Raw genomic sequence first — 23,081 nt, 5'->3', positions numbered from 1 at the left:
CTTCTGATGAGCCAAGTCAATGGGGGAAAGCCAGATTAATTAATTAATTAATTAATTAATTAATTAATTCATTCATTCATTCATTCATTCATTCATTTATTTATTTATTTATTTATTTATTTATTTATTTATTTATTTATTTATTTATTTATTTATTTATTTATTAGTCCAATTTATATGCCGCCCTTCTCCGTAGACTCAGGGCGGCTTACAATGCATAATAGCCTGCATACTTTTTTGTATATACCTGCTTATTACGGCTTTCGGCCACCCCAAGCGGTGTTGTTCTATACAAAGTCAGTTTATTGCCCCCACAATCCGGGTCCTCAATTTACCTACCTCGAAAGGATGGAAGGCTGAGTCAACCTTGAGCCTGGTGAGATTCGAACTCGCACTAATTGCGGGCAGCTGGCAGCTAAGTGCTAGCACTTAACAACACTTTAGTCCGCTGCACCACCGAGGCTCTAACAGCCGTGTTCCTAATTTAGCGACCGCAGTGATTCATTAACTGTGGCCAGAAACGTGGAAAAAAACGGAGCATAAATTCGCCTCTCGACGCATCGGGCTCCGTGGCGGTCGCAAGTCGAGGACGACCTGTATCAGGCTGCACTTCCAAGTCCCTGTCCTCGCCTCTTGATGACCCCCGTGGTGGCTTCACCTGACTCCACCTCCCTAAGTCCCCATAAGCCACCTCCACACCACCTGCTCCTCGTTAGGACGCCGGATTGAGCAAGGAACCAGGTCAATCTCTTCTCCCAGCACAGTGTGCCAGCACAAACACAAAAAAACACGCACGCACGCATGGACGGATGTTGTTTACTGCCGTAAGGCTAATTGGCACCTTTCGCCCTATAGAAGCCCCAGTCAGCAGATGGCCAGAGGGGATGGGCACTGATCTGACCTTGACATAAAACACACAACCCACCCACGAAAAAAGAACTCCGGGAAACCTTAACATTTTAGCCGGCTTGGGAAGTTCCAAAACTATCCTGAAAGGGGGAAAAAAACAACGTTGTATTCTTGCCTTAGGAAACGCAGCTTGCTCAGAAGTACAGAGTAGTGACGGAGTTGGAAGGGACCTTAGAGGTCCTCTAGCCCAACCCCTTGCTAAAGCAGGAGATCCTATCTATACAATTCTGGATAAATGGCTATCCAGTCTCTCCTTAAAAACTTCCTTCCTTCTCCTTCCTTCCTTCCTTTTTCCTTCCTCCCCTTCTCCTTTCTTCCTTCTCCTTTCCTATTCCCTTTCCTTATTCTTCCTTCTCCTTCTCCTCCTTCCTTTTTCCTTTCCTTCTCCTTTCCTCCTATTCCTTCCCTTATTCTTCCTTCTCCTTCTTCTTCCTTTTTCCTCCCTTCTCCTTCCTTCCTTCTCCTTTCCTCCTATTCCCTTCCCTTCTTCTTTCTTCTCCTTCTTCTCCTTTTTTCCTCCCTTTTTCCTTCCTTCCTTTCTTCCTTCTCCTTTCCTCCTATTCCCTTCCTTTATTCTTCCTTCTCCTTCTTCTCCTTCCTTTTTCCTCCCCTTCTCCTTTCTTCCTTCTCCTTTCCTCCTATTCCCTTTCCTTCTTCTTCCTTCTCCTTCTTCTCCTTCCTTCTCTTTCCTTCTTACCTTCCTTCTTCCCCTCCCCCCTACTCCTGTTCCTTCTCCTCTCCACAAACCCCCCTCTCTTCTAGAACTGATGATGTTACCTAGTTAGGACATGAAACATCTGCGGGAAAACCTCCAAGCTCAGAGAGCAACAAGAACCCAACAGTCGTCCTCCTTCTCCTTCTCCTTCTCCTTCTCCTTCTCCTTCTCCTTCTCCTTCTCCTTCTCCTTCTCCTTCTCCTTCTCCCTCTCCCTCTCCTTCTCCCTCTCCTTCTTCCTCTCCCTCTCCTTCTCCTTCTCCTTCTCCTTGCAAACCCCACTCCCTTCTAGCACTGATGATGTTACCTAGTTGGGTCACGAAATGTCTGCAAGAAAACCACCAAGCTCAGAGAGCAACAAGGACCCCAGAGTTATCCTCCTCCTCCTCCTCCTCCTCCTCCTCCTCCTCCTCCTCCTCCTCCTCCTCCTCCTCCTCCTTTCTCTTACCCTTTCCCTTCCTCCCCTCTTCTTCCTTCTCCTTCCTCTTCCTTCTCCTCCAATTAACTGCCACCCGTTTATTAGTTAACACGAGGGTCCTGGTCCTTTCATTATTTCATGGTTTTAAACAACTACCGTTATATAATTTCTTTCATGGTTCGGCAAATATGTGCCTTATCTTGCATATAGTTTTGAATAAAGTCTTCCTAGAGATCAGTTGGCCGTATCCAATTCAGACAGCCTGGTCTGCAGCCTCTCAAATTGTGAAAAGCGTCACCGAATCCATCTGAAAATCGGAGCCCTCTCCGGGGAAATGGACCGTTAAGAAATATGAAATACATAAAACAAAACAAACAAAAATTGGAGATTAAATTGCACAATTTAATCCAGGAGAGGGCCAAGAATCAGTCCTGTCATCGCACTACAGCTAGACCTCGGCTTACGACCACAACCGAGCCCAAAATTTATGTGGGCTAGGTGAGAAATTTGTGAAGTGAGTTTTGCCTCACTTTACGACTTTTCTCGCCACCGTTCTTAAATCAGTCACACGGTTGTTAAGTGAATCCTGCTGCCCCCACTGATTTATCAGAAGGTCGCAAAAGGGGATCAGGTGACTCCGGGGATGCCGCTGCCGTCATAAATGTCAGTTGCTAAGCATCTGAATGTAAATCAAGTGGCCATGGGGATGCTGAAACCGTCGTTAAGTGTGAAACATGGTCATATGTGACTTTTTTTCAGTGTTGCTGTAACTTCGAGCCGGCACTAAATGTTGTAAATCAAGGACTACCTGTGTTACTTCTATCCCCTATTCCAGAGGTCTTCAAACTGCTTTAAGACTTGTGGACTTCAACTCCCAGAATTCATAGCTGGCTGGAGAATTCTGGGAGTTGAAGTCCAGAAGTCTTAAAGCTCCCAAGTTTGAAGACCTCTGCCCTATTCTGTTTTAATGATTTGGCCTGCTGTTTGCAAAAGCGGAGGTTTTGAATAAAAATGGTCTTTTGAAAGAAATTCTTCCATACCTCTGCATTTTTTGGGTTTTTTTTTTTTTTTTTTGCAGGTAACACATCCCGATAAGATATTTCGTGGTTGCTTCTGATCCATCCGACCACTTTTGGGATTGAGCTGCACAGTCACGAAAACTGAACTGCTTTATAAAATCTTAGTAACCTGGAATCCAGTTTTGCTCACCACATTAGAAGAAGAAAAAAAAGATGTTGAGACTTTGGAAAAAGTGCAAAGAAGAGCAACTAAGAGGATCAAAGGCCCGGAGACCAAAATATATGAAGAACGGTTGAAGAATTTGAGTTTGGCCAGTCTAGAGAAGGGAAGAACTAAGGGGGAGGACATTAGCAGCACTCCAGAGGGGCTACCCCAAAGAAAAGGGGGTCAATTTATTCTCCAAAGCACCTGAAGGCAGAACAAGAAACAATGGATGGAAATCAATCAACGAGAGAAGCCATCTGGAATTAAGGAGAAACTTTCTAACAATGAGGACAATTAACCAGTGGAACAGCTGGCCACCAGATGCTGTGGATGCTCCAACACTGAATGTTTTTAAGAAAAAAATTGGACAGCCATTTCTCTGAAATGGTTTAAGGTTTAGAGCAGGGGGCTGGACTAGAAGACCTCCAAGGTCCCTTCCAACTCTATTGTGATTTGAGTCATTGAGCCTCTGAATAACGTGTTCGCAGGAAAAAATGCTAGCTACCGGATCGTCCTTGATTTATGCTCCGTGGGTGCCACCTGTCGACCAGTCAGAATATTGCTGGCATTCATTAGTGGACTGGAAAAATTGGCATTTGCTGGAATTAGCCTTGCTGGACTCCAATCCACTCTTGACTTTTATTCAAATTTATTTGCCACCATTCGTTTAGTGACCGGTCTAAATAACGACGCCACTCATAGCAGCGTTCCAATATTTGAGGGGCAGCCACAAAGAGGAAGCTGTCGACCCATTCTCCAAAGGACCAAAGCTCGTGACTTCCATGTGTGCAGCTTCTCCCAATGATTGAAATCCCTGTTCTCTGCCCACCTTGCATGAAATCAGTCAGAATAGAGTTGGAAGGGACCTTGGAGGTCTTCTAGTCCAACCCCCTGATCAAGCAGGAGACCCTATGCCATTCTGTCCAGGCTCTTCTTGAAAACCTCCAGTGAGGGAGCATTTACAACTTCTGGTGGCAACTTCTGTTCCATCTATCCAGCTATCCGTCTGTTTGTCTCTCTAATGTATCTTATCACTCTTTCTCTTTCTGTCCTATCTATTTATCTATCTATCTATCTATCTATCTATCTATCTATCTATCTATCTATCTATCTATAATCAATACTATCTCTATTTATTTATCTACCTCTATCAATCATTTATTTATAATCTATCTATTTATAATCAATACTCTATCTACTTCTGTCAATCATTTATTTATAATCTATCTATAATCAATACTATCTCTATTTATCTATCTACTTCTATCAATCATTTATTTATAATCTATCTATAATCAATACTATCTCTACCTATCAATCATTTATTTATAATCTATCTATAATCAATACTATCTCTATTTATCTATCTACCTCTATCAATCATTTATTTATAATCTATCTATTTATAATCAATACTCTATCTACTTCTTTCAATCATTTATTTATAATCTATATATAATCAATACTATCTCTATTTATCTATCTACCTCTATCAATCATTTATTTATAATCTATCTATAATCAATACTATCTCTATTTATCTACCTCTATCAATCATTTATTTATAATCTATCTATAATCAATACTATCTCTACCTCTATCAATCATTTATTTATAATCTATCTATCTATAATCAATACTATCTCTATTTATCTATCTCTATTTATCTATCTCTATCAATCATTTATTTATAATCTATCCATCTATCTATAATCAATACTATCTCTATTTATCTACCTCTATCATTTATTTATAATCTATAATACGATCTCTATTTATCTACCTCTATCAATCATTTATTTATAATCTATCTTTCTATCTATCTATAATCAATACTATCTCTATTTATCTACCTTTATCAAGTATTTATTTATAATCTATCTATCTATAAATACTATCTGTTTATCTATCTACCTCTATCAATCATTTATTTATAATCTATCTATCTATTAAATATCTATCATCTATGTATCATCTCTCTCTCTCACACACACACACACACACACACACACACACACAAATATATATATCCATCCATCCATCCATCCAATGTATCTTATCGAATCATAGAGACCTAGGGCTGGAAGGGACCTTGGAGATCTTCTAGTCCAACCCCCTGCTCAAACAAGAGAACCTATACCAGGGGTCTGCAACCTTAAAACACTCAAAAGAGCCATTTGGACCAGTTTCCCACAGAAAAGAAAACACCGGGAGCCACAAAACCCTTCCCGTGCCTGACTATTTCCTGAACGGCTACAAAACCAGCATACGTAGTTGAATTAAACGTTCTGTTTTCTTCTGAAACTTTTCTTTTCTTGGGTTTATCCATGGTTGGCCTACTAGGGGTTGAAAAGCTCAATATATCGCGTGCCGGCAGGTGTTGCACATTGGCGGTTGTGACGCATATTTTGAGTGACAGGGAGCCGTGGCAGAGGAATTAAAGAGCCACATGCGGCTCCAGAGTGGCAGGTTGCTGACCCCTGACCTATACCATTCGACAGGTGGCTCTCCAGTCTCTTCTTAAAAACCTCCAGTGATGGAGCACCCACAACTTCTGGTGGCAAGTAGTTCCACTGGTTAATTGTCCTCGCTGTCAGGAAGTTTCTCCTTATTGCCAGGCTGCTCCTCTCCTTTATTCATTTCCATCCGTTGTTGCTTCTTCTGCTGCCTTCTGGTGCTTTGGAGAATAAAAAGTTGACCCCCTTCTTCTTTGGGGCAGCCCCTCAAATATTGGAGGACTTCTATCATGTCCTTTCCGGTTCTCCTTTTCCCTAGAAAATAATGCCTTTTCTTAGCTTTCTTCATAGCGTCTTGATGAATCAGCGGTTTGCACAACCGATTTAAGGTAAAAACCAAATGAATTGCATTAAAGCTCATAACCAGCTTAATCCCAGAATGGCAGGGGGTCTCCGTGGATTTCTGTCCCCCTAAGATTAGACTGCTGAAATCCATTTTTGACCTGGTTTCGTTATTTTGCTGCAGAAAGCTGGCTTGTGAAGCCTCGGTGAGATCTTTTTAAGCCTATTTTCCCAGCCAAACGTTTCTTTCTCATAAATCATGGTCGTAAATATTTAGTTCTGCCTGCTTCGCATTGAAAGTCAGCTCGTCTCTTGCAAGCCTGCCTTGCTTCTAATAATAAAAGAAATTCACCAAAAAGGGGTATTGGGCTGCAGAGGAGATATTTTACCCCTGCTTCGTGCAATGCACAAAGCCCACCAATCAATAATCCCCCAAAACCCATCCACCACGGTGGCAGCTGCTAGTAAATCCGGAGTATCAGTGCTTGTACGTGCGTTTTAGGAAAACTGTAGTCTTCCATTAATGACCAGAATTTCCACGGTTAAGTGAGGTGGCTGTTAAGTGACTTGTCCCATGTGTTATGATCGTTTTTGCCCCAGTTGTTAAGTGAATCATGTGGCCGTTAAACGAATCCGCCTTCCCCCATTAACACTGCTTGCCAGAAACCAGCTGGGAAGGTCCCAAAAAACGATGACGTGACCCTGGGATATTGCAACCATTGTAAATACATGCCGGTTACTATGCACCCCAAATTTTTGATTCTGTGACCGTTAGAATGAGCCAACCGTCACTAAGTGTGAGGCCCCTTTGTCTCTTTTTTTCAAATCGTTATAAATCGAGGACTCTCTGCATTCCAGACCGCCAACCCCTCCGAAGGGCCCCCCCTTTAAAAAAAAAAAAAGCCGAAAAGTGCTCAGGGTTTTAATCTACCCGCTCGCAGTAATTACTACCAGTCCAAAGGGGCCAAGGTATATACATATTTTATTTTTTAAAAAGTTTACAGTTTCTTTAATTATACACAACTATTCTGAGAGGTTATAATCCTTAGCAGAGGCATTCGCCACGGGGGGGTTCTGCCCACTCGCCACCCTCAATGCCGCCGCCATCCGCATCATCGCAATGCCAAGAAGGGAAATGGGGCAGAGGAGAATTGGGGCAGCCGAGGGGAGGGCCGGGCATCCCGTTTGACCTCTTTAAGTATTCACACAATGTACCAAATACACTCCGGGAAATTAAGCAAAAACTTGAAAAAAAAAAAAAACCTGGCAATTTTTAAGGGGGCACCCACCCCACGCGCAAGAAAGCGACGTCCCAGATCCCAAACCGGAATGGTGCACGATGCGCCGACCACCCCTCGTTCCCAAATCTGAGCTGCAGGACACCCAAAGCTGAAATATTTTCCATCTGTCTCGTCTGTATCTCCACCTCGCTCTGAAAGACACCAACCAACCAACCAACCAATTCAGGAGACCTTCACTGAAGTTCTCAAACCATCCAGGAGAACTTCACTGAAATTCTCAGGAAGGACCCAACTCTGCTCAGAACCACAAAAATACAAAATCTCCCAACTTGAATGAAAGGGGACAAGACTCGGGGTCATCTGGTCAGTGTGACCTGTGGTGTCGCAGTTTTTTTTTTACTCGCTTTTAAGATACCTCAAGGGTGGCTTGAGAAGGTTGCTTGACAGATGAATCGGGGAAGAAGGTGAAGAGATGGATGAAAAGTTTGGTGGCCTCCAGAAAATAGTCATTCCCCCGCCTGCCGAAGACAGGTCTAGTTTGCAATTCGAAAAGGACACGGGAAGCGTCCCAGATGGACGGCAAGACGTTCCCGAGGGATTCGTTCAGCCAACGTCAACTCAACAAGGGCGTCTGAAGTAGGACGTCAACTCCACCAACGCTTGGCGGTTTGGATGACAGTGTCATGAAATGAAGACAGTTGGTGGAGATTAAACCACCCAGAGAAAGGAAGGAAGAAACGGAGAAGGTACCGTTTCAAGATCAAGGATGGGAAGGTGTCTCAAGATCAAGGATGGGAAGGTGACCGAGCTGAAACCTGCTCCATTTTAAGTCAAAGCTTCTGAGATGTTTCCTCACCAAATGTCTCCTTTAAGCTTGTTCTCGCCAACCTTTGGCCAACTGTAATCTCTAGGTCAACTCAACGCCTACGTCAAGGGACGTCAGAAAAGGTTTGCAACGGTGTGGGTGTGATACCTACGTTAAAGAACTAAATTCCAGAAAGGAGGAGGATCACCTTCAACTTTCATCTCAGCCACGAATGTTCCAGAGAGGAGATGCCCCAAAAAGGACCTTCGCGAATCAAAAAGAGTTGGCAAGGCTAATTTCGGGGGGGGGGGGGAGAATTTGGTGCTGACGTGGGTCATCTTTCTGTCGGAAATTTGGTTAGTTTTCGCTCCTTAATTAAAACCAGAATTGTGGTTTTGCTTGACCGGAGGTACGGGATTTTAAAAAAAAAAAAAAAGGGGGGGGAGGGATATTAATTTATGAGCGGTCAAAAAAAATCTCAAAATATCAGACTTTATTGTTTCGAAAAAAGAGATAAGGTTTGCCTTCGTAAAGGGAAATTAGAACACTAGCGTATTAATATATCTATCTATCTCTATATATGTACAACCTTGGGGGAGAAGAATGGTTTAGTTTGCTCAAAAGTGGTAGTCCTATCATGATAGATAGCTTGGCACTCAAAATCTAGAGATCATTGCACAGGTCAACCAATTAGCAGCACATTTAAGGCAGACCAAGCCCATCGTGCACTCCTCCCCGCCGGCTGGGGAGGATGGGGATGGGGTGGCGATTGCAGGAGGGCACCGGGTTAGGGACAGGGAATCAAATCCGCGTTTCTCGATTTGGGCCTCTTTTTAAGATGGGCGGGACTTCAACTCCCAGAATCCCCCAGGGCTGGGGAATTCTGGGAGTTGAAGTTCTGCCCATCTTAAAAATCGAGAAACGCGGATTTAAAAGATCCTTCTTATCTTCCATCAAGATCCAGAGTGACAAAAACTAGGGTCTCCTATTCCAGCATCAGTTCAGCTGCTCACCGCAATCCAATTTCACTGCTTTCCACACACACACACCCGAAAAAACATTTTCAAGGGAAAAAAACGAAAAGTGACTATGAATAATTTTTGCGGGTTGTTGTGTTTTGTTCTCGCTCTGTATGCCCAAGACGCGATAAGCTCTTTTGCTTTATTCGAGTGAAAATCACCGTGCCGATTCAAAGTCTACTTTACAGATCTTTCCACGTGGGGAAGGAAGGAAGGAAGGAAGGAAGGGAAGGGATCACGGTTGAAGATCGGACTCGTTCCGTCAGCCCTCCCTCCCCAAAACACACACACAGATCTACGCACCCACAACCCCCCCAATTTCAAACTCCGATGGCATTTAAGAAGGAACGGGTGGAAAGGAAGGGAAGGACGCCATCTTTTTGACAGTCAACATTCTTCTTGATTCACCCATGTTCTGATGATACTAGAAGATGCACCAACCCCCCCTGAGCCCTCAACTCAACATCTTGTCCCCCCCCCCACATCTCTAGAAATCCAGAGGAAGCAACATCCATCTCAAGGGGACATTCTTGCTATCAACCATAGACAATCATCATCGTTTCTGGTCTAGGGCTCTTTCCCTCCCGTCGAAGGGGAAGGGCGGTACGGAGCCATCGGGAAGTCGATCCGTCAAGGAAAGAAGAAATTTGGAGCCCCTCGGACACCACCTTCGATATTAATCCGCCCTCCCCTTCTTCAAAAGGAGCCCTGCGTCTTGCCAAACGTGGTGGGACTTTCTCAGAACATCTGGCCAGCTCACATAGCACGGCGAAGCAGACAGCAAAGGAAAAGCAAAGTGGTGAGGAGAGCATTACTAACCAAGTGCCAGAGCATCCTTTTTTTTTCACCAGCTTGCAGCACTTTGGTCAAATCCACCTGGAGCACAAAACTCTTCCAGATGTTCTCCTGGAAGCTGTTTGCAGAAGTGTCAAGAGAACGAGAGTGAGTGAGTGTGTGTGTGTGTGTGTGTGTAGAATCCCTACTGCTGGTGGTTTGGATACAGAGGACCAGAACGGATTGGGTTCAAAGTACTTCGAGTTAAAGAGATCACCTCACCACCCTTCGAAAGGACTGGCTCGCTTCCTCGACCCGAGACTCCAGAGGAACAAGAACGGCTTACATTTGACTTTCCACGCTGGCCTTCCAACGTTTCACACACACCTTGCCTCCCCTCCCTGGCCAACTTCAAAGAAAAAAAAAAACATTACCATCATCACCTCCATCACCAGTCTAAGCAGACAGGAAGTCCGTTTAAAGGGAAAAAAAAATTAAAAAAAAAAGCATACTATACTCAGAATCACAGCTGCTTCGTAAAAAAAAAAAAAAAACGGACACGTCAAGAAACTCCATGCATTCAGTTGGTGGCTCTTGTTGGGGGCTTTGTTTTGGTTTAAAAAAAAAAAAAAAGAATGAAAAATTAAAAAAAAAAATAAGGTGAACTCCATCGAAAAAAAGGTTTTCTAATAAGCAGCCAGGTTGAAAAAAAAAACAAAACAAAAAACGTAGAAGCACCGTTGGGACTTCACGGCCTTATATTTTTCCATCGATTAAATCGCACACGCCCCCCCCACTTTCCTTCCTTCCCCCCCACCCCAAAAAAATCTTCTACTTTACATTCTCAAAGTGCTGTTCCGCATTTGCATCCAAGGGTGTGTTTTGCTGTCTTTGGAACGCTCGACTTAAAAAGAAAAAAAGAAAAGGAAAAAAGAAAAAAACGGAGGGCGATTTAAAAAAAAAGGGGGGGGGGAGAGAAAGAGGCATTATCCAGATTCTTTCCCGAGCGAAGCAACAGATTTCGGGGGGGGGGGGGGGGGGAGGAGGAAAAGGGAGTTTGAACTCAGCTGAAATGGAATCACGAAGAGATGCCAGCATGCACCCGGGTTCATATTGCTACCAAGTGGAATGTCGGAAACGCACCGTGATGCATTTTTTTTTTGAAGGGGGACAGGGGACAGGGGACGGGGGACGGGGGGGCTCTTGAGAAATGACCAAAAAAAAAAAAAAAAAATCAAGATCTAAAGGGTGATATATATATATGTATATATATCTGAATGCTATTATTCATAAAAACCTTGTTTAGTAATAAAAAATTGCTTTGTTTAAATATGAATGTTATAAGTCTGCTTCTCAGCGCATGGTTAGGAAGAAGTCAAGTCTCTCGGGGGGGAAAAGCAGGACGGCCGCTCCTACTACAATTCCATATCCTGGGCCTCGTCCTCTGAAAAGTCAGACATGGAGCTCTCCGAAGAGCTGTCGCCGGTGCCTTCTTCCTGCTCTTTGAGGGCTTCCTCTGTTGCATATTTCTGGATGTATTCTGGAGGAAGAGGAGGAAAAGGAGATGTTAACGGTCAACTCCAAGAGAGGAAAAAAATCCATTCATCCATCCGTTCTCTATCATCTATCTCCCAATTTCTCTTATCATCTCGATTTCTCTCTCTCTCTCTACCTACCCTATTGTGTTTCCCCGAAAATAAGACCCTGTCTTATATTTTTTTTGAACCCTGAAATAAGCGCTTGGCCTTATTGCCATGCGCTCAAAAGCCTGATTGGGCTTATTATCAGGGGAGGTCTTATTTTGGGGGAAACAGGGTATCTATCTATCATCTATCTATCCATCAATCCATCAATCTGTCATCTATCTATCTATCTATCTATCTATCTATCTATCTATCTATCATCTATCTATCTATCTATCTATCTATCTATCTATCTATCATCTATCTATCTATCTATCATCTATCTATCTATCTGTCCATCCATCCTCTCTCTCTCTCATCTAGCTATATATCCATCAAATATGGCTCATATTTGGGCTGAACTTACTCTGCTGCCTTGCTTAGCCACTGAATTCTGGGTCTTGACAGTGGTCATAAGTCGAGGACTACCCGTAATTCAGTCATAAACTGAGGACCACCTGTCGATGTTTTTCTCCTAGGGGTCCTTACCTTTAATTTTCTGCTTGTATTCTTCTGGTCGGTGAAGGTACATGGCTGCGGCGTCACCATTAAGGGGGTCTATGGGGTTGGGGTAGGCCAACAACTGGGGCAGGAACGACTCAAATATATTGGTAAGATCTGAAAAAGTGGACACAAAAAGAAGCTTTAGGTTTTGACAGTTCGGGAAGGTTTTGCGCAGAGGTGGCATTCAGCCGGTTCGGGCAAACCGGTAGAGTAATCACGCTGACTCTATGCTTTCCTATTTAGACGTGTTTTGGAGGCTGGGCGCATGTGAGCAAAGGGCACGCGTGCTCACATTTTTGGTGGTGGGCAAACTGGTAGGTAAATGATGTGAATCCCACTCTGGTTTTGAGGGCACAGAAAGGGCTTGAAACTTAAAGCAGAGGCGGTCACTCTTTCAAATATTTTACTGCCCCTGAAAAAAGTTGGGAGTCACTTCTTTCTTTCTTTCTTTCTTTTTCTTTCTTTCTTTTTCTTTCCTTCCTTCTTTCTTTTTCTTTCTTTCTCTCTCTCTCTCTTTCCTTTCTTTCTTTCTCTTTTTCTTTCTTTCTTTTTCTTTCCTTCCTTCCTTTTCTTTCTTTCTTTCTTTTTCTTTCCTTCCTTCTTTTTCTCTTTCTTTCTTTCTCTCTCTCTCTCTCTTTCCTTTCTTTCTTTCTGTTTTTCTTTCTTTCTCTTTTTCTTTCTTTCTTTTTGAACCTCTTTTGGGGTTTTTCCTTCTCTTTCTCCAACTCTCTCCCTCTTCATTTGTGCTTGTATTTAATTCTACGATAATTTTTTTTAAGGGGGGGAACCCCCACAAAGGATCTAGAATAGGGCTTATGATGTGTCCCTTCCCATCTTGAATTCCCAGGATATGGGGTGGTGGGGAGTGGTGGAGAGGACAACTTCCTCCCTTTTTGTTTGCGCTTGTATTTAATTTTATTAAATACAACCTGCCTTCCATTGAGGACCTGTCTACTGCAGAAGTCAAAAAGAGGGCTGTGAAAATATCTACAGACCCCTCGCATCCTGGACATCAACTGTTTCAACTCCTCCCCTCAAAACGATGCTATAGAGCACTGCACACCAGAACTAGACACAAGGACAGTTTTTTCCCGAATGCTATCACTCTGCCAAACAAATAATTCCCTCAATACTGTCAAACTATTCACGAAGTCTGCATTACTATTAATCTTCTCATCGTTCCCATCACCCATCTCCTCCCACTTATGACTGTATGACTGTAACCTTGTTGCTGGTATCCTTAAGATTTATATTGACTGTTTCCCTATGACTATCATTAAGTGTTGTACCTTATGATTCTTGACAACTGTATCTTGTCTTTTTATGTACACTGAGAGTGTATGCACCAAGACAAATTCCTTGTGTGTCCAATCCACACTTGGCCAATAAAGAATTTTCTCTCTCTCTCTCTCTCTCTTGGTGTTTTTCCTTCTCTTTCTCCAATTCTCTCCCTCTTCGTTTGTGCTTGTATTTAATTTTACAATACTTAATTTTTTAAAAAAAGTGTTAAGGAAAAGAAACACACCCAAAAGATTTGAAAAACAATTGGTGGTGTCCAAAGAAGAAGCTTCCTTTCTTTTTGGATGATCCTCATGCCTCTTTTCCCACCTCCCTCTCTTGAGTTCCCAGATGTTCTAGGGCGGGTGTATATGTGTGACTTCTACTGTTTGACCCAAAGACCCCCTTCTCTTGGTTTCAAATAATGTCCTGATACCCCCCTCCCCAAGAATCAAAACAGTCTGTCCTTTTATACTAGCATCTTGAGTCTGACAATCCCAAATTTATCTTTAATTGCAGGGTCCTTGGTGCTCTTGGTGCAGGCATTTCAATACTCTGATGACGTTATCTAGTTTGGTAATTAAACGTCTGCAAGAAAACAACCCTGGTCAGAGAGCACCAAGGACCCCATAGTCATTCTCATCCTCCCTTTTTCCTCCTCCTCCTCTTTCTTCTTCCTCCACTTTGCAAGCCTCGCTCCCTTCCAGCACTGATGTTACCTAGTTTGGTAATGAAATGATTTAAAAAAAAAAAACCTCACCATAGAGAGCTGTCCAAGTCTGATTAATTACATCTAGACATACGGTTCCTGACCTGGAAACAAACAAACAAGGATAGTTGAATGACAGTTCAATGACAGTTGAATGACAAGTTCAATCTTTGCCCCTGCCACATGGAAGTTAAGAGCAGTAGCTGGCCTGATCTTAGTTTAAATCCTGCTTCTAGACCAGGGGACAGAGTATAACTTTATTACGGTCTTGGACCAGTAATACACATACAATATATTAAAAATAATACTGACATTAATAGTGGTTAATAACATCCCTGTTATGAAAATACATGATCTCAAACCGTTAGGGTCACTCCCTAATTTACGTGAGTGGGAAGCCGGTAAGTATGTGAGTAAATATATTTTCCCCAAAAATTGTTATAGATATCTCCCAAAAATTGGCACAAGTTTGACAGCTATAATTCCGTAACCAATTTTTTTCGGTAGCCAGGCTTTGAGTCCCGGAGGAGAAAGTCTACATAAAAGTCGACTGCCCTCCCTGGCAAACTCTCCAGTAGACCAAGGGATGAACGTGGATTGCAGCACCGGCTGTGCAAAATATTTCTTCTATTTCGAAGCTGAAAGGCCCTCCTTGGTGGGACTGTTGCAAGACTCCTACAAGAGGCTCGAAGTCTATAATTTCTCAAGCTTGGCGAGGTGAAGATGGGTAGACTTCAACTCCCAGAATTCCCCAGCTGGATAAGCCACGATGAGCAATGCCGGAACTCCCATATTTCCCGAGTTGGAAGTCCAGCTTAGCTCCTTAGCTTCTCCTTATTAAAGAAAAAAGTTGAGAATTCTGGTGTTTAAAACCTCTTTTAAGTCAGGGTTTCTCAACCTTGGGGAGGTGAAGATGGGTTGGACTTCAACTCCCAGAATTCCCCAGCCAGCTTAGCTGGCTGGGGAATTCTGGGAGTTGAAGTCCAACCCATCTTCACCTCCCCAAGGTTGAGAAAACATTGCTTTAAGCCAATCGGGGCCAAAATTTTGAACAATACTCCCCGAGCTTGTGAATCCAAAGAATTGGGGACCATTTTTGTGCCTCATTGGACATTTTGGCATAAATAACTTCAGCCCTGCAAGGTTTTAAGGCCTCTCTCTGTTGCCCCCAAACCCTCTTCCCAAAGGGGTCCCAGCCTCGCTCAACTTTGCAAGGCGATTCTTGCCACGCCAGGAAAATCTAATGGTTTTCACGTCCATAACGCTGGACAACAAGGATAGAGAAACCTCAAACAGCGTTCTTCCAAACGAAAAAGGTCACGACGTAAGTCTAAGATTGAAAAATGAGGCTTGTCAAATGTTACATCTTTTCGATCCTGCTCTACGGAGTGGAGAGTTGGGTCTCTGGCCAGAACGCCCCTTGAAGAGACTTAGAAGCATTTGGAATGTGGATTGACGGGCAGCCGTTACGTTATAAACTGGCTTGACAAAATCAGAAAGGAGGAGGGGATAAGCCGCCTGGGAAAAGCCAAGGGAAATCATCAAAAGCGTAAAAAAAGCAAAAGTTGGAATATTTTGGACATGGGATGTGACACCTGGAAAAATACGGCATCCTTCACTTAATCCGTTTTCACTTCACTTAATTCGGTTTTAATTGGGTTGTTTTAAATTTTGGGCCAAAATTATTTAATTGTTTTTTAAACCGTTTTTTAAATTTTATATGCTATGTTTTATCTCAGCTGTATACCGCCCTGAGTCCCGCAGGAGAAGGGCGGTATAGAAATAAAATAAAATAAATAAATAAAATAAAATCCTCCAAGGGAAGATTGAAGGCAAAGGAGGTCCAGGCAGAAGAATTTTAATGGCTTCAAAATCTAAGGGACGGGTTTGGGCAAAACTCAGGAGCATTTTTTCGTGTAGCTGTTGATAAAAATAGGATCACCAATGTCCAATGATGGATATGGGAGAAGGAGTAGGAGTAGGAGTAGGAGTAGGAGTAGGAGTAGGAGAAGGAGAAGGAGAAGGAGAAGGAGAAGGAGAAGGAGAAGGAGAAGGAGAAGGAGAAGGAGAAGAAGAAGAAGAAGAAGAAGAAGAAGAAGAAGAAGAAGAAGAAGAAGAAGAAGAAGAAGAAGAAGAAGAAGAAGAAGAAGAAGATGATGATGACTGGACACATTCATGTTTCGCAAGAGCCGAGAGCTTAAGGCCTGGGGTCTTTTATAAAAACCAAGGTTTTGAAGCAGAAACAACTAGCAGATTTTGAAGCGGAAACGACTAGCAAAATAGCAAATTTAAAATAAAGCAGGGCGCAGATCAGGAGAGGTTTCTATCCTAAATACCACCACACCCACTGCATTTGGACGAAAAAAACTGCACAGCTGTTCCTGAATTCCAGATGCGGGCTAGGTTGAAATTCGGGGGGCATTTGCCTGAATATCCACTGTATAAAAAATGGCTAGTTGTAGGCCCAGTTTATCAGAAAGGAACCGTCACCCACCACAGCTAAGCTGCGATTTTTAAATTTTTTAAATTTTTCAATAAGGCATCTGGGGCCATAAAGACGATGGCAGAGGAAGGGAAGCTGTTACGGCCCTGCTCGATTCCAAATTCCCCTTCGTGTCCGAGAAAGCGAAGGGAAGCCGCAGGGCACTGGAAACTGCCTTTAAATCAACTCAAGGTGAGTTAATAGGTGGTGACAGCTGTGCTCCTAGTTGGCATTTTAAAAATAACTCCTAAGCCAAGTCACTTCCGGTATCTGTCTAAGACTAGCGAGGTTTATCTGAAGCCAGGATGAGCAATGCCGGACCCCATATTTCACGAGAATGGAAGTTGGAAGACCAGTTTAGCTCCTTAGCTTTTCCTTAAAGAAAAAAGTTGAGAATTCTGGTGCTTAAAATCTCTTTTTAAGTCAGTGTTTCTCAACCATGGGGACTTTAACATGGCTGGACTTCAACTCCCAGAATTCCCCTGGCTGGGGAATTCTGGGAGTTGGAAGTTCAGCCATCTTAAAATCCCCAAGGTTGAAAAAATACAGCTTTATGTTGTATGCCTCCTGTTGTAGGATTGGAGAAACATGGGAACCAAACCTCACCCCATTCCCACCTGCAACAAAATATAATAATTTCAACACAAACATTAGTCACTTACGCTTCGTCAATGTTGGGATGAAAAATTTTATTCATGAATCCTAAGAGGAGAGAAACACAAAGGACGTTAGAACAACTTTAAGCAAACTTTCAGCATTTGCCAAAAGGAGATATAAGAGCTCAACGGTGGGAAAAATCCTCTCGAATCCTATTCTCTAAGTCAGGGGTCTCTCCCAGCTTGACCACTTTTAAGACTTGTGGGCTTCAACTCCCAGAATTCCTCAGGATAACAGAGTTGGAAGGGACCTTGGAGGTCTGCTAGTCCAACCCCCTGCTCTGGAAGGAGACCAAAAGGTTGTCGAATCTGTCCTGAAAAATTTCCAGTGCACCCACAACATCTGGAGGCAAGTCGTTCTACTGGTTAATTGTTCTGCTAATTAATTAATCGTTAATTGTTCTAACTCATGCTGGCTGAGGAATTCTGGGAGCTGAAGTCCACAAGTCTTAAAAGTTGCCATGTTTGGAGATCCCTGCTAAGTGACTCTCTTACCCTTTTTTTTTTTTAAATAGCCATCATCCTTATTTCTGGAGTCAATCTATCCAAGGTTTCTCAAATCTCCAGTTCTTGCAAACCACGACATTGCAGGAAGTCCTCGACTTACAACCATTTGTTTAGCGGCGGCCTGGAGTTATGACAGACTGCTGAAAAAGCAACTTCCAACCCGTCCTCGCACTTACGACGATTGCAGCATCCCCAATCACGTGGTCAAAATTCAGGTGCTTGGCAATCGGCGTGTACTTATGACGGGTTGTGGAATCCTGGGATCATGTGACCCCCTTTTGCGATCAATCAGCTTCGGACCAGCGAAGTCAACGGGGAAAGCCAGATTCGCTTAACAACGGTGGCAAGAAAGGTCGTAACATGGGGCGAAACTCACTTTAACATCGGCTTTCCTCAGTGATGGAAATTTGGGGCTGAATTTGTGGTCGTAACTCGAGGACCACCTGTACTCAACTCTCCCCCAAAAAACTGGTGGTAGATTCCCAGAGGTGAATTGTTGGGTTAAGGAAAAACTGCTCAGAAATCAGACTCCAGCATTAATGACTGAATATATCTAAAGAAGCTTTTTTTTTTTATCTGAGATTTCCAAGAGCGAAGGAAGCAACACTCCAGGTGGTTGAGCCATGCACTCCTGAGGAGGAGGCCAGGCTCAGCAGATGGTCAAATATCTTGAAATTAAAACACGGGGCGAAGAGCGGGCTCAAAAGACTTGGATAGCATGGCAAGGTATCCAGATCGGATCTCTTATACCTGAAAAAAAATTAAACAGAAATCTGAAATGGTTAACACCGGTTTGGTGCAGTGGTGAAGGGGCTTGGCTAGAAAGCAGGAGACGGTGAGTTCTAGTACTGCCTTAGGCACCAAAGCTGGATGGGTGTCTTTGGATCAATCACCAGGAGATGGTGAGTTCTAGATCAGTCTTAAGGCATGAAAGTCGGCTGGCTGACTTTGGGCCAATCACCAGGAGACAGTGAGTTCTAGACCAGTCTTAGGCATGGAATCTGGCTAGATGACTTTGGGCCAATCACCAGGAGATGGCGAGTTCTAGATCAGTCTTAGGCATGGAATCTGGCTAGATGACTTTGGGCCAATCACCAGGAGACGGCGAGTTCTAGTCCCAATTTAGGCCCGAAAGGTGGCTGGGTGACTTTAGGCCAGTCACTTTCTCATAGCCTAACCCACCTCACAAGACTGTTGTTGTGGGAAAAGCAGGAGGAGGAAGGAGTATTAAGTATTTTTGCCATCTAAAGTAAAAAGGCAAGATCAAAAAAATCATATAATAAATGAAGAATCCTCAGCCTTTTTTAATCGCTGCTCCCCAAGATTTGCAAGGAGCAGCAGAATCAACAGAATCAACAGAAAGAGTATGCTGATTGGTTGTCAGACTCCCAGGGGGTGGGGGTCTTAATTAGCCTTGCTGGCTGATGTAATCTTCCCGGGTGCCATGTGGTGAGTTTCTGTTGCTAGATGGGTCCTATTGTGTTGCAGATGATGGTCCATTGACAAAGATTGTCTGCCTCTGGCCCATTGACAAGGGGTGGGGGCAGGAAGATGGGAGCTGCTTCGTCTTTAAAACATGCTTCTCCATTTCTCATCCAGGGAAACATAATATTCTGCCTTTTTAATATTTCCCAAAATATTTCATTCTTCTAGGAAAGGGGTGGGTGATAACTTCCTACAAAAGAGAGTGAAAATCTGGGTGCGTCTTATACTCTGAATGTAGCCCTGCCCAGCTTCTCAAACTGAGGTTTTAGAGGCTGAAAAAAGCATCAGAAACGAAGCTTCCAAACAGAGCTTCAGAAAAAAAGTCCCCAAACAGAGCTTCAGAAAAAAAAGCCTTCAAAGAAGAGCTTCAGAAAAAAAGCCCCCAAACAGAGCTTCAGAAAAGAAGCTTCAGAAAAGAAGCCCCCAAACAGAGCTTCAGAAAAAAAGCCCCCAAACAGAGCTTCAGAAAAGAAGCTTCAGAAAAGAAGCTCCCAAACAGAGCTTCAGAAAAAAAGCCCCCAAACAGAGCTTCAGAAAAGAAGCTTCAGAAAAAAAGCCCCCAAACAGAGCTTCAGAAAAGAAGCTTCAGAAAAAAAGCCTCCAAACAGAGCTTCAGAAAAAAGCCCCCAAACAGAGCTTCAGAAAAGAAGCTTCAGAAAAGAAGCCCCCAAACAGAGCTTCAGAAAAAAAGCCCCCAAACAGAGCTTCAGGAAAAAAGCCCCCAACAGAGCTTCAGAAAAAAGGCTCCAAACAGAGCTTCAGAAAAAAGCCTCCCAACAGAGCTTCAGAAAAAAAGCCCCCAACAGAGCTTCAGAAAAAAAGCCTCCAAACAGAGCTTCAGAAAAAAAAACCCCAACAGAGCTTCAGAAAAAAAGCCTCCAAACAGAGCTTCAGAAAAAAAGCCCCCAAACAGAGCTTCAGAAAAAAGGCTCCAAACAGAGCTTCAGAAAAAAGCCTCCAAACAGAGCTTCAGAAAAAAAGTCCCCAAACAGAGCTTCAGAAAAAAAGCCCCCAAACAGAGCTTCAGAAAAGAAGCTTCAGAAAAAAAGCCCCCAAACAGAGCTTCAGAAAAGAAGCTTCAGAAAAAAAGCCTCCAAACAGAGCTTCAGAAAAAAAGCCCCCAAACAGAGCTTCAGAAAAGAAGCTTCAGAAAAAAAGCCCCCAAACAGAGCTTCAGAAAAGAAGCTTCAGAAAAAAAGCCTCCAAACAGAGCTTCAGAAAAAAGCCCCCAAACAGAGCTTCAGAAAAGAAGCTTCAGAAAAGAAGCCCCCAAACAGAGCTTCAGAAAAAAAGCCCCCAACAGAGCTTCAGAAAAAAAGCCTCCAAACAGAGCTTCAGAAAAAAAAACCCCAACAGAGCTTCAGAAAAAAAGCCTCCAAACAGAGCTTCAGAAAAAAAGCCCCCAAACAGAGCTTCAGAAAAAAGGCTCCAAACAGAGCTTCAGAAAAAAGCCTCCAAACAGAGCTTCAGAAAAAAAGTCCCCAAACAGAGCTTCAGAAAAAAAGCCCCCAAACAGAGCTTCAGAAAAGAAGCTTCAGAAAAAAAGCCCCCAAACAGAGCTTCAGAAAAGAAGCTTCAGAAAAAAAGCCTCCAAACAGAGCTTCAGAAAAAAAGCCTCCAAACAGAGCTTCAGAGGCTTTTTTTCTGAAGCTCTGTTTCGGAGGCTTTCAGAGGCAGGAAAAAAAGCAAAAAAAAAAAAAAAAAAAAAGCAAGACACAGAACTCACAACCAAAGAACCTGTTGCTAAAATTCACCTCTGGGAAAAGCTGATTGGAGTATTCCGGGAGGCTGATCCATCTGCCAATCAGCTTTTTTCTTATTTTCCTCCCCCCAAAAACTAAGGTGCGTTTTATACTCTGAAAAATACGGTAAGTGTGAACAAAAAATTCAACAAAAGCAGTTTGGGTGGCTCTCCCAAGCTCCCTTTTCACTGGCAGAGGCACCGAGGGCCAGTCCTTCGCTGTTTCCAGGGTGGCCCTGCGGGGCAGGTCTAAGCATCCTGAGAGCCGGATCCTTTAGTTTGAAACTCCTGGCTCTATAGCAGCCTTCCATCTCTGCACCTGTGTGGACTTCAATTCCCAGAATGCCTCAGCTGAGCATGCTCAGAAACACAGCCCGGCTGTCCTGATTCCAGTTCAAATGTTTTCAGGGTATGATGTGCAGGTCGTATATCTAAGCCGCTTCTTAAGCAGATAAGGAGAACTCCTTCACGTCTTTACAGATTAGGGTTCAATTTGATTGATTGAACGGGAGGGTTGTCTTATAAGCCTCTCAAACTATTTGCCAGGATTTGAATAGGTTGAATTCGAACCACAGAGGGTGCGGCGTTGGGTCACGATGGAGAGATTTGGGCAAATTTTGGAAGTTTGCATCCTTGCAAGGCTGAAAGGTTATTTCCGAAAAGGAAAAAAAAAAAAAAAAAAGTGAACCAGGAGAGTGCAGGAATCCAATACAGGTAGTCCTCGACTTATGACCGCAATTGGGCCCCAATTTTCTTATTTTTTTGCCACGGTTCTCGAGCGAATCCCTACGGTCGTTAAACGAATCACATGGTTGTTAAGCAAATCCAGCTGAACTTGGGTTTGTCGGAAGCTGGCCGCAATTGGCGATCATTCGGATCCAGGACTCTGCAACCGTCGTAAATACAGGTCGTCCTCGACTTAGGGACTACAACGGAGTTCCGAAATTTCCGTGGCTAAGCGAGACAGTTCTTAATGGGTCAATCTTACCCCGTTTTACGAACTTTCTTCCCGCCGTCCTTAAGCAAATGGCTGCGGTTGTTAAGTTAGTCAGCTGGTTGTTAAGTGAATCTGGCTGTCCCCGCTGACTTTGCTTGTCAGGAGGTCGCAAAAGGGGACCAACGTGACCCCGGGACACTGCGACCGTCATAAGTAGGAGTCAGTTGATGAGTGTCTGAATTTCCATCATGTGACCCATGGGGATGCCGCAACGGTTGTGTGAAAAGCAGTCGTGAGTCACTTTTTTCAGCGCTGTTGTAACTTTGGTCATTAAACAAACCGTTGTAAGTCGAGGACTACCTGTAGGCTGGAGACGGAAGCTACCCAACGATTTATACCAGAGGTCTTCAAACTTGGCAGCTTTAAGACTTGTGGGACTTCAACTCCCAGAATTTTCGTCGCCAAGCCGGAAATTATTCCTTTAAATCGGTGTTTTTTTTAAAAAAACTTGGCAAGGTTAAGACGGGTGGACTTCAACTCCCAGAATTCCTCAACCAACATGAAAAACACTAGTTTAGATTTTAACCGAGTACCAGAGTAGGAACGGGACCTTGAGAGGTCTTCTAGTCGAACCCCCTGCTTAGGCAGGAGACTCTATGCCATTTCAGACAAGCCTCTTTTTAAAAACCTCCAGTGATGGAGCATTTATCACTTCTGGTGGCAAGTTGTTCCGCTGGTGAATTGTCCTCACTGTCAGGAAATTCCTCCTTAATTCCAAGTTGCTTCTCTCCTTGGTTCGTTTCCATCCGTTGCTTCTTGTCCTGCCTTCAGGGGCTTTGGAGAATAGCTTGACCCACTCCTCCTCTTCTTTGTAGCGGTCCCTCAAATATTGGAAGACTGCTATCATGTCATCCCAACCCTTCTCTTCACTAGACTAGCCAGGCCCAGTTCCTGCAACCGTTCTTCGTATGTTTTAGCCTCCAGTCCCCGAATCATCTTCGTTGCTCTTCTCTGCACTTTTTCTAGAGTCTCAACATCTCTTTTTATAGTGTGGTGACCAAAACTGGATGCAGGATTCTAGGTGTGGTCTTACTAAGGCTTTGTAGAGTGGTATTAGTACCTCCCTTGATCTTGATTGTATCCCTCTGTTCATGCAATTCAGGATTGCGTTGGCTTTTTTGGCCGCTGCAGCACACGG

The 23,081-nt window shown here is 43.5% G+C and overlaps 1 protein-coding gene across 1 annotated transcript in view; it reads right to left on the bottom strand.

The window, feature by feature from the left end:
- Window positions 1-11,144: 11,144 nt before the first annotated feature.
- The window catches only part of UBE2H (ubiquitin conjugating enzyme E2 H), a 58,043-nt gene continuing 46,106 nt past the window's right edge, over window positions 11,145-23,081 (bottom strand). Inside the window, exons 4-7 of the mRNA XM_070946875.1 lie at window positions 17,220-17,259; window positions 14,127-14,179; window positions 12,074-12,202; window positions 11,145-11,442 (exon numbers count right to left, since the gene is read on the bottom strand). Coding sequence (XP_070802976.1) covers window positions 11,318-11,442; window positions 12,074-12,202; window positions 14,127-14,179; window positions 17,220-17,259 — 347 coding nt within the window. The 3' untranslated portion in view covers window positions 11,145-11,317. The remainder of the gene's footprint in view (window positions 11,443-12,073; window positions 12,203-14,126; window positions 14,180-17,219; window positions 17,260-23,081) is intronic.

Source organism: Pituophis catenifer, unplaced genomic scaffold (genome assembly GCF_029215685.1).
Source record: "Pituophis catenifer annectens isolate HBS135680 unplaced genomic scaffold, rPitCat1.0.hap2 SCAF_7, whole genome shotgun sequence".
NCBI lineage: Eukaryota > Metazoa > Chordata > Lepidosauria > Squamata > Colubridae > Pituophis > Pituophis catenifer.
The sequence above is the reverse complement of the archived record's forward strand: the minus strand, read 5'-3'. Positions and strand labels throughout refer to the sequence as shown.